Below are 12,491 nucleotides of genomic sequence, written 5' to 3'. Positions count from 1 at the left end.
CATTTTTTAGCGATGAGGCCCATTTTTCATTTAAACGTCCAAGTTAATGAACAAAACTACAGTAACTGGGCTCCAATAACAAATAATCCTCGGCTGGAACACCATTGCATTGCTTATGGAATAATTTTAACAATTTTTTAAATTTTTTGAGAATGCTGTGGGCCAGGCGACAAATGTCAATAGTGACAATTACCAACGCATGATAAAGAATTTCTTTAGGTTTAACCTGCAAAGCTCATATATTGTTTTCATCGCACATGTGGTTCTAACAGGATGGTGCGACCGGACGCCCAGCTAGAGATTTGATGAATTTACTTCAGAAAGCTTCCTTCAAAAACTTAACAGTCACTTTGGGGACATTCCCTGGTTACTGAGTTCCCCCGACCTAACCCTAATAAATTTTGATTTTGTATGGGGCTACCATAAGCAGAGAGCTTACAGCAACAATTCCCGAACTCTAGTTAAGCTAAAATACAACATTCGTCGAGAAATCAGTTGAATCAAGTTTACTGTAGAGTGTGGTGCGTAACACGAAGCTCAATTTTGAACAATGCGTGCAGCTCGTCAAAAGACATTCGGATGACAAAATGTTCAAAATTTAAAATCCGCATTATAAGTCCATCGTTTAATATATTATTTTAATTAAAACAATATATTAAATATATTTTTTATTTAATTTTGAAAATAAAAACAAACTGGGATACGGCTCACACTGATAACTTCCCATCCGGTCTGTCGATTGGTCTTGCTTAAAAGTTCATGGGTTTTCGTAAGGTTAAAAAAGTTTTCAGTTGAATTATTCATACAAATTTTAAAACTACAAACAATGTTTTTCATACAAAAAATAGTTTAGTTCGAAATTCTAGTTTGTTAAATAGATTTTTAGTCGAAAACAAATTTTTACCAATTTTAATATTGTTTGTAAAAAAACTGTCAATTAAATGTTTCTCAAAATTTTATTGAATGTTGACAACAATATTTTTTTAAAAGATAGAAATAGTTTGTAGCCAATAACTCAAAGTTTTGAAAAGATATTTCAGTCTACAATCAATTTTAATTAACTTTCATTAATTTTTGTTTAGGCTTTTATTTTTTGTAAAAAAAAAACTGTCAATTCGATTTTTCTCAAAAAATATCATTATTTAGTATCACGTTACAGTATATTATATAAAATTTAATTCAAGTCTCTAGCGTTTTTGGTTCGTAAGATATTAAGGGTTGACCAAATTTTTCACCTTCTTTTTAAACTGCTATGATAAAAAATCCACTCACGCAATTTTCTTAAGAGCCCTTTCCGCATCGTTCTGCTTTTTTATCTGTATAACAAAACTTATTTGGAGTAGATATCTCATCTGGTTCTTGAGCTATGGACGACGAAAAAAACGTCGTAAACGTAGGGACGTACATACACACGCACGCACAGAAATCTCTCTTAATTTTTTTTATTTCGACTCTAGGGATCTCGAAACGTCGAGAAATGTCAAAATAATAATTTCCTATGGGAAGTTAAAAATCTGCCACCAGACAACCTTTATTTTCGACATCGACTTAATAAAGTTGAAAAATTGGAACTTCAGAAAACAAAATTTTTAGCAAACGTGCTTCGACAAAATAAATGGCAAAAGTGCATTTTCTTAAAATCTGCTCAATATAAGGTTTTAAAAAAATTGTCCCAAAATTCAGATAAAGTCAAAATTGGTGTGTTCAAAATTTAACTTGATTATAGATCAATCACTGTTTAAACACGGATAAGTTCTTCAAAATATTGCATAGCGTAACCCTCGTTTATGTTTTGAAAAAAAAACAAAGATGTTATTACCATAAATCTACAAAAATTTCGATCCAAAATGTATGTTTAAACACATTTTTACTTAAAATGTATTAATTGTTTGACCTTAATTCGGTTAAATATTTAAACGTTTTCTACGACTCATTGATATCTTAAGATTTTGTTGCTCTAATTTTAGTTTACATTTAAGACTCCGTTCAATAATAAAGAAATATATTTCATCTAAATCGGATGCCCAAAATCAAAATTTCGAACTTATAGTATTTTAAAATGTAGTTATTCGAAATTTCTGTATTTTCTAAAATTGTAGAACTTTGTTCACTTTATACCTAAAATTGCAACAAAAAAAACACTTGAAAAAATCAAAATTTCAAACTTATAGAGTTCAAAAATAATTTTATTTAAAATTATTACTTTTTCTAAAACTACCAAATATTTTGTTAAAATAATTCGTATGTGGAAAAAAAAACAAAACCAAACATCTTAAAAGGTCAAAATTTCGATTAACTCCTGCTCTTTACTTTTATTTACTTAAATTATTATTATGTAATTCCCTGAGCTTAACGTGAATTTTCATTATCCTTAATCCTTGAGTATTGCTCGTAATTTGTTTAAATGCTCCCATAACGATATTTTTGCGCAGAGGTTAAATAATAAAAAATAAAAACAAAAAACAATTTTTCAGATCTTTTTTAGAATATTTTATGTTTTATTTTTTTGTTTTGTTTTGTTTTTACTGCACCTGCTTAACTATTTTATTTTATTGCTTCGAACATAAAATTCTAAGCTCCAAAAGCCATAAGCACAAGTAGGTTTGTACGACTCTTGCTTATGGATTTTATTTTTATTTATTTTTTATAAGTCATTTTAAAATTGAAAGAAGAAAAAGAAAAATGAAAAGAAGAAGAAGAAGAAAAATGAATAACAGCAGGATGAAGATGATGCTAAGAAAAAACCAACAGCTTAGATATAGAATATGTCTGTATTTATGTAGTCTTTCGTCTTTCGTCTATCTCCATCTATGTCTATGCCTTCCTTCGAAAAAGAAGAAGAAGAAGAAGTAATTGGTGATTGCCAAGAGTGTAATCTCTGGAGCACTCCATAATTTAATTCAGCCTCTTTGATGGTACATACATATAAAATGTATCTTTTTTATTTTTTGTATTTCTTAGTTAACTTTTTGCAATCAGAGTTCATGTTGCAATAATTAATTTCATGTTTTATTTTTAACTAAGCTATCTTAATAACTTTTCTCTGCTTTTTCTTATGTTTTGGTTTCTTCTTCTTCTTATTTCTTGAATGCATGAGAAAAATATTATCCGGATAATTGGTTTCTCGGATATACTATATATGTATGTATCTAATATATATCTTAAAGATACTTTGAGGGAATTAAAAATGTTGTTATTGGTACAATTTTGTGTGGGGGTTGGCGTATTCACTTCTCAATTAAATTATAACATCGACAAAGCAGAAGTACTTAATTTTGTTTGTTCTTTAATTATTATATAAGGGAATTAATAATAATCATTTTTTTTCGTCTTATCTTTTTTCAGGACTGAAAGCACAATATGTTCTAGATCTAGAAGACCGCCGCGACGCACGACAAGAAAAGAAAGAAAACAGATTCCTTACAAAAGAAAAGTAAAAAGAGCAAGAAATCCCATCGACAATGAAATTTTGCTGACAGTTTTTTTTGCAAAAGAAGCTTTAGTCTCCGCAAAAAGAAAGAAATTATATCAAACATATATATGTATACATAGATATATATATAAAATAATCCTGCAATCTAAGTATTAAGCCTTTGAGCAAAACAAAATAAAAGTAATAAAATAAATTATTATTTGGCTCCTTTTGCCTGTACTCGTATAGTCTCGTAGATTGTTAAATTTTCAAAAAAAGAATTAAAGAAAAATTGTTAATCAACGGATAAAAGGAAATACATAAAACTATTTTCAGCTGTGATATAAATATATGCAATATGAAAAATTAAAAAACATAAACAACTATTCAAATTTTCGAAGAAAAAAACACAAGAAACAAAACCACGAAATATTAAGAACAAAAGAAAGAATAAGAAAAGAAAGAGCTTTATTGAAATTTTGGTCTCGAAAAATTGAAACAAATAATTAAAAGGAAAAACAACACGAGAATTCAACACAACAAACAAAAGGAACAACATTAACAACAACAAAAAAAAATATATACATATATTAAAATTTGTATATCCTTAAAACTGAAAAAAAAAACTGCAATAATAAAATAAATATACATAAAAAAAGAAACAACATACCTTAAAATTATTATTATTATTATTAATAATATTAATAAATAATAATACATACATATATACCTAAATCAAAATGGTTTTCTATATAAGACATAACTTCTACTGCTCATCTCTATCATCGTTAATCACACGTTTTGTATCCTGTTTAGCTGTGAGTTTGCTTTATAATAACGTTATGTGCCCAGTTGTTGTTGTTGGTGCAGTCAACTGGGATCATGGTGTAGATTTGAATGAGGATTTTCGAGTTTTATGGACAATCAATAATCAGGATATAACATTCGAGGTTCAAGCCCGTACATTGGGCTATGTTGGATTTGGATTATCTACTGATGGTCATCTGCCTGGAGCTGATTTAGCTGTAGGATGGGTAGATAGGGGGCAGACATATTTTCAGGTTAGTATTTCTATCTCTTTTGTTTTTGGTTTTTATTGCAATTTTCTTGAAAGGCTTTTTATCTCTCCTATATATTGTAATTGACCTAAATAGCTTTTATATATCTCTGGAAAATCTAAAGTTATTTTTGGCAATACAGGAGTATAGAAGTTCTTCGACGACTATTCAATCAACACATGCATAGACCTATACCTAACCCAAATACCTGACTTCAATCAATCTACATATGAATGTTAGTGTGCTGAAAATTTTAGGTTTTGAATTTGAATTGAAATTGATTTGAGGATATGAGATTTCTAATATAATTCAAATTCTAGAAATTACATACCATAAATGTATGAAATGACGATATTTTGATTTTAAATAAATTGCAAATAATAAAGTGTGTGCTTTTCATCATTCAAAAAGGATATTTGAGATTATAATAAGGAATGTCAGGGATGTTTTAACATTTTTGATGTTTCGAGAGATAGATGAAAATAAATTGCTTTCTTGAATTCATTTGTTAATTCAGATTAAAAGGTTGATTTATATAAGAGGATTCATCTTTTCAAAAACTGTTTTTGAAGTATGTACATATGTATTGTTAATTCCAATTCGATTTATCAGACTAAGTATTCAAATTACTTTAAATTTAATGACTGTGAGATTTGTATGATTTTTGTGGATTTAAGTAAAAAATAGACAAAATTGTTTGAAACATTTTGGCTTCTTACTTACTTACTTGAGATGGCGCTAAAGTCCGGAACGGAACTCGGCCTCAACCAACATGTGTCTCTAGCCAACTCGGTTCCTAAAAAGATGTCGACCAAGTTGGGTGAGGTCCTCTCCCACCTGCTTACGCTACCTTAGTCGCGGTCTTCCTCACTGGACGGCGAAATAGAGGACGGGATTGGATTCAAGGACCTTCCAAGCAGGAGCGTTGATGTCCATTCACTCAACATGACCCAGCCATCTAAGTCGTGGTACTTTAATTTCTTTAACCTGTTAATTTTCGCTGTACAGCCCGTACAGTTCGTCGTTGTACGTTCTCATCCACTCTCCATCTATGCTGGTGATTTTAGAAGCTTGAGAGAGGACTTGACTGCTCAATTGCCTTCTAAGTTCAAAGAATCAGCTATTGGCAAAAGTTATTCTTCATCTGAATTCAGAGCTGGTTCCGTTGTTTGAATTTATAGCGGAGCGTAAGAAGACGAAGTCTTAGCTACTTCAAAGTTAAAGCGGTGCATGGTGACGTTTTGTCCAAGACTTCTTAGTTAAATGACCCTTTTTGAGGACACCATATATGTAGGCACTTGGTCTTGCCCTCATTTACCACTAAACCCATCTTCTCCGCTTCCGTAGCAATGCTCAAAAACCTTCCACTGACATCAATTGATCTTCCAATTATGTCAATATTATGAAAGTATTCAAACAAGTGGATTGATCTATTTAAAGATTGTGCCTCTAGTCTTACGGTTGAGTTCTGCACAGTTCTTTCCAGAACGATGTTGAAAAAGTGGCGCATGACAATGCATCACCTTCTTTAAAACCTTTTTTGCCATCAAAAGCATCAGTGAGATCTTTTCCGACCTTGATAGAGCAAAACAAGTTTGACGGGAATGACAAAACTAGACGTTGATCTGAAATCGATAAAGAGATGGTTCCTGGTTCTCCAAGATCTGCCGTAATGTGAATATTTGGTCAATGGTGGACTTTCCTGGTCTGAAGCCACACTGATAGGGACTTATCAGGTTGTTGACGAACGGCTTCACACGTTCAATTAATACAGCAGAAAGTATCCTTTATGTGATGTTCAGGATACTGATGCCTATGTAGTTGACATTCAGAGGGTCTCCTGTCTTGGGCACGCTTTCTTCCAACCTTATTTTGCAGATGAGTTGGTGCATGCTTCCTACCAAGTCATCGCCTACTGGCGATTGTTGTAGCTTTGTTCACTTCGTCAAGATCGGGTAGGCGGAATGTTGTTCGGCGTCACCTACTTACTTACTTACCTAGGTCCTCAGACCTGTTAAGTCCGTTGGGGACCCCTTAAGGTACATAGGACCTATACTACGCCTACGCGCAATCTTGTACGGTTTCCGGAGATGTGTTTCAGCTCCCTCCAACTCTTGCCTAGTGACGCTGATTCCGCCTCGATTGTCCTTCGCCATGTGCTTCTCGGTCGCCCAGCTCTTCTTTCTTCTTGTGTGAGCGGATTCAACTGCATTGATTGGCCTGCCGTTAACTTTTTGGAAGCGTATGTAAAATCCATTGCAATCTACGTCTTCGTTTTATAGATTCTACAGGTCCTGTCCTTCTATGAAGGACCTCATTTGAAATACGGTTTGGTCTGAAAATCCTTAAGATGTTACGAAAACATCTATTTACGAAGGTTTGCAGCTTTCTTGTTATGGCTGAAGTAACCTTCCAAGTGTTGCACCCATAGAAGTACAGATTAGACATTTGAGCGAAACAGTCGTAGCTTTGTTCTTAAGCTGATAGAGTTATTCCCCAAATTTTTGACAGCATACCCAAAGTCGCTTTTGCTTTGCCGAGTAAGCAAACATCATCCGCATAATCCAAATGCTTTAAATAGGATGTCAAAGTCCATTGGATCCGTCCGCTAACTGAAAGAGCTGAGAGCAGTACATCGCTTATCACCAACAAAACAATATTGGCTACAGAATACAGCCCTTTCTGACTCCGCTTCGGACTTTAAAATCATCTAACAACCTACCATCGTGCAGAAAGTGACGCTTGGATCCATCATATGCTGCTTTAATAGTAGCAATTAGTTTTTCCTTACTCCCTGTTAACGCCAGTACCACTTTTGCTACTATTTTGGCAACGGCTGGTAGAACACAAATTCCCCTCCAGTTTTCGAACTTTGTAAGATCTCCTTTTTTGGGAGTTTGATGATAATTCCCTTCTTCCACTCATGGTTGAAGCTTTCGGTGGTCAAGGCTTCTTTTATGAGTGGATGAAGCAGTTCGCTTGATGACGTTGGCGCTGTTTGTAAAATTTCTTCGGGAATTCCATCAAATCCTTTTGCTTTAATTGCGGCATAGATCTCATCTTGGCGTCGCCTTAGTTAAATGGTGCTATCTCCCTTACAGCGGGATTCCATTCGTCATCGCCGTTACATATGTAATTTGGAAAAGTGGTTTCTCTATATTCTCAGCTTAGACTGTGGTTCTACTATAACGATCCCCTGATTGTCTTTACAGGCTTTGATTTGTAGCTGGTACCCCTGGAAGGTTTTTTTTACCTTTTGTTAAGATTTGCTTACCTCATTCCTGTTGTGGCATTCCTCTATCTCCTCGATCGCGAGCTTCTCCTGCTACCTTTTTGTCCATCTAAGAAGCCGGTGGCGTCCCTCTCTCCTCTTCCTCTTGTAAAGCTCATGAGCACATCTGGTCCTTCTATGCAGCAACGTTTTGTATGCCTGTCGCTTGGCTGCCAAACCAAGGGTTTCGCTTTGGTCGTGTGAAACCTAGAACTTCAATGTCAATCACTGATGGCTACAAGACAATGTTGCCACTGGTTTTCAATGCTTAATGTAGGCAGCATAGGACCTTTCAAAAAGTTGATATCAATATCTTGTGATTCTAGCCGTCTAACGTCATCCTCTCGCAGTATTTCCTTGACTTCGTAAATCCTATATGTTAAAGTTTCAACAATGAGGTAAATTTGGTTTTTGGCGCCCTCTAAAGCCTTCTGCTCAGTCATACCCTCACCATACACCACTTCCGGTTAAAACCGTACTTAAAGTTTATGTTTAATATATGAACTTTTATTTATGTATTTAAAAAGAAAATAAGCTCTCGGGATTAGTTTAATATCATAATTTCATTCACTTCTAGTTCCTAGATTCCTTTTTAAAGAAAGCGAGGAAAAAGGATACATGATAAAAAATAGATATATTCTAAAATTCAACATTTTACATATTTTGTAAAGCTGGATATTTTCTTCTGTGTTAAGGAAAAGAACATCCATTCGCCTTCCTAGCAACACCTCCCTTCCCCTTCCTTCTTTTCTTTCTATCCCAGTTACAAGAATTTATTCGCTACACTTGAGCGAACCATTTAAGTGACAATTTCAAGTAATTGCTGTAATAAAAATAAAATGCAAGAAAAAAAAAGAATTTTCAAATAATATAAAATTCGTAGGATCTTTTCTTATTTTATTGTTGTTGTTGTTGTTTGGTGTATGTAAATTTAACATAGGAAGGTAGATACATATAATGGACCTTAAATCCCTTGAAATATTGATGGTTATTTTATTAGCTCTTAATCTTAAACAAAAAATAAAAACAATAAGAAAAACATTCTTTTGATCTAAAAAGTTAAAATTAAATGTGAAATTGTATTCATGATGCTGTCCCATTGTTCATCATGAATAAAAAAAAAGAAAAAAAGATTAAAGTACTTAAGAAAAAAAGGTGTACTTATAAATAACAAATAATTGCAGAATCCAGAATATCTTTCTTCTTACCTTAATTATTTTTTTAAATTGCACTGGATGATGTTCAATTTATCTAACGTAGTATTTAGATTAGAAACGGAGAAAAATATTAAATGGCTTAGATTTGATTGCAGAAAAATTTCCGAACAATTTGGCCAGAAATTCAAATTTATTGTTTAAAAGTTTAAAACACGTTTAAACCAACAATTGTTATTTTATTCCCTATATGTAAATGGGGCACGGAAGAAATATGAGGATCTGATAAATTTAAGCTGACAAATTTACAATACTTAAGGTGGCGCTACAGTCCTGTGTCAACTAGGACCTCACCCAACAAACTTGTGTGTGTATATCGGACCCTAGTTAAATCTCTCTAGTTATGCACTCCAAATTGGCTGAGGTCACTTTCCACTTTTGAGCGCCACCTGATAAGCGATCTTTCTCTACTGCGCTGTTTGATTCGGATTCGATGACTTTCCGAGCCGGAGCATTGGTTTACATGCCCTCTACGTGACCAAGCCATATCATTAGTTGGACTTTTTTCTGGATAAGTCTACGTTTATGTACAGCCCGTACAGCTTTTCGGTTCATCTTCTTCTCCATTCACCTTCTATTCATACGGGACCGAAGATCACGTGATGCACTTTTCTCTCAAAACGACCGAAGGTGCTTTCATCCACTTTTGTCATAGTCCATGCTTCTGCACCGTGGAACCGGACGGGGATAACGAGGGTCTTATATAACGACACTTTGGTTGCTGGAGAGAGGACTTTACTAATTAATTGCTTTATAGCCCAAAGAACCAAAAGAAAGTAAGAGTAATTCTTCGGAAGACAAAGTTATTACAACAACCTCAAAGGTACGCCTTTTGATGGTGACGTTTTGACTTAGACGCATGTACTTTGTTTTGCCCTCATTAAACGTCAAACCCATTTGTACCGCCTTTGCCTCAATACTCACATCACATCTGAGTTCTTCCGAATATATCAATGTCATCTGTACAAAAATCTGCTCCAGTGGCTTTGTAAGACTTCAGCTTAGATATGGCAATCTTTACTTCATCTTAATCGGGAAGACGGGACTGTCGGCTTTCATAGTCTATATTGAATGGATCATCCTGCTTGACAGCTAAATTCGGTTCTTCGTCGCCGTTATACAGTCGGCAGAAGTGGTCCTTTCATATCCTCAGCATTGACTGCGGTTCTCCTATGATCTTTATACTTTCGTCTTTGCGGCTTTCGGTTCGGGGTTAAGTTACTTTTAAATTTCGTTTCACTGAACTTCACAACGTATTCAACCGGACGCTTCTCATGATCTGCCTTTTTTCTTCTGAGAAGTCATCTTCTGTTATCTTTTGCTCATAGAGCTTCTTTGCAGCGCCGCTTTGAGAGCCTGTTGTTTGGCTTCATTTGCCTACCGACATTCCTCATCAAATCAAAAATTCAAAATATTAAACTTAAATTGAAAATTTAGAAAATTACGAAAAACGAGATAAATGGATCTCGGATAAAAAATGTTCCAAATTTTCTTCAACTTCGTTTCTAATATTATATTTTTTATCCAAAAGTGCATCCGTTAGCAGTTTTCATAATTGTTTAGTAAAAGTTTTGGAATAAAGTAAATTTTTATTCAAAACTGCCGAATTGAATCCCTGTCATTAAGTGAACAGTTTCTCGTATTCTGCTCTTTTGTGGATGGAATCGATTGAGTCATAAGTTAAATTCATGGAAATGATTGCATTCATTTTTCAAGGATGTTGTTGGATAATCTTTTTGTTCAATTCTATTCATTGCATTGTTCGAGTTGTGTTTCGTTTGACTTGTGTACATTCCTTTGAATATTAAGAATTATGTATTTTATATTAATAAGCGTTCCATGAAAAATTATTGATAACTGCTGAATTTGAAGTTCCAGCCTGAAGTTTAAGTCAATGAATGTAATCTTTGAATTGAAGTCGTTTAAGATCAAATTTACAAAAGTTTTGTTAGAAATTATAGACTTGGGAAGCATAATTTTTACAAAATATACCCTAATATAAGGATTATTGCAAACTTTTGTTGAAAAGGGTTTATTGCGTAAGAATTTTCCTGATCTCTTTCACGTTTTAGCATCGACTTTAATTAGTCACTAAGATCATTTCATTTAACACCGTTTGACTTATTCAGTGGAGCTACGGAAAAGACCGTGTTTGTAAGAATAATTCCCAAGCTATAGACAAACTTTTTCAAGCTGCTAATCATTCCGATGCTACTAATTGAATTTTATTGTTCTGAGCATTCAATAGCAAAGTCTATACGATAAGTATTGCATTTGTAAAATATTTCGAACTCGATATTTAAATCAAACATGACATTACGATTGTAGAGAAGTCGAAAAATGTGGGACCCCCAAACAATGGCGGATCCAGAGGGAGGGTCGTGGGGGTCATGACTCCCCCCCCTGGCAGATAATTGTTGTTATTTTCCTAGGAACTGCCTTTAATTCAAATCTATGGTATTGCGTTAATGGATATGACTCCCATTATGTTTTTAACTATTTATTTTTTATATATGAAAACAAAATTTATATTTTAGTTCCCTGAACTTTCTTTGCAAAAAGTACTACTTTTAACAGAGGACTGGACCAAGAACATAATATAAATCGAAAATTCAGCCATTTTTCAATAACGCAACATACATTCATCAACTTTTGACCAATTAACGATCCAGGGGGGGGGGTCATTTGAGCCAAAAAGCTTATGCAGTAAAGTTGTATTAATAAAGAATTCATTTAAAGATTTGTTAGTAAATTAACGACATTTTCCATAAAGTGGTTTGCTGTCAAAAACAACTTAAATTTTTGTTTCACTCAATTTAGAAATTGGAAAAACTTTAGTTATGCTCTAAATTATTTTCATAAAATTTGTTTCTAGCTCGAGTTAGAAATTTTTACGAATTACGAATTTTTAAGACGTAATTGGAGGCAAGGTTCAGGATTTAAAGGAAACTTATTCGAAACAAACATGACATTACGATGGTAGAAAAATTGAAAAGAAAAACTTTTTTTTCATTTTGTTTAATACGACATTTCGAAACTTTCTAAATTTGTTCCTTAATTTGGCTTCTTTCAACAAGAAAAACATATTTCAATATTGACCGAGAAGAAAACCCTTCATAAAACCGTTTTTTTTTAAAGTTTTCTTAAAAATGTCATAACATTTTTTTTTATTTAAAAAAAATATATTGATTTTTGTTAACAAAACTCGATATCTCAAAAAGTGTAAATTTATGAGCACTTAACAAATGCACAAAATTATAAATGTAAAAATTAATTTAAAAAAAACCGCTGTATTGATATTCCAACAAAATTTAGTTTTAGTTCCAGTTTTTTTTAGAAATAAAATGGCATTTAAATTTTTGAGAACAACTTATGTCGCAGATACAATTTTAAATCTTAAATTATAAATATTTTTAAACAGACTTTTTGGAAAACATTAGAAAGCACCCAGTCGTGCATTTTATTTATTTCAAAATTGATTTTTATTGAATAAAAAAACTTTTAAGATCTTAAAAAATTAAATAAATCTACTTTTT

At 33.0% G+C, this 12,491-nt stretch overlaps 1 protein-coding gene across 1 annotated transcript in view; it reads left to right on the top strand.

The window, feature by feature from the left end:
* LOC129954157 (MOXD1 homolog 2) overlaps positions 1–12,491 on the top strand; it is a 75,863-nt gene that overhangs the window by 35,888 nt on the left and 27,484 nt on the right. The window contains exon 2 of the mRNA XM_056067882.1: positions 3,346–4,473. Within this exon, the coding sequence (XP_055923857.1) occupies positions 4,153–4,473 (321 nt within the window). The 5' untranslated portion in view covers positions 3,346–4,152. The remainder of the gene's footprint in view (positions 1–3,345; positions 4,474–12,491) is intronic.

Source organism: Eupeodes corollae, chromosome 1 (genome assembly GCF_945859685.1).
Source record: "Eupeodes corollae chromosome 1, idEupCoro1.1, whole genome shotgun sequence".
NCBI lineage: Eukaryota > Metazoa > Arthropoda > Insecta > Diptera > Syrphidae > Eupeodes > Eupeodes corollae.
This window is presented reverse-complemented; position numbering and strand designations above follow the sequence as displayed.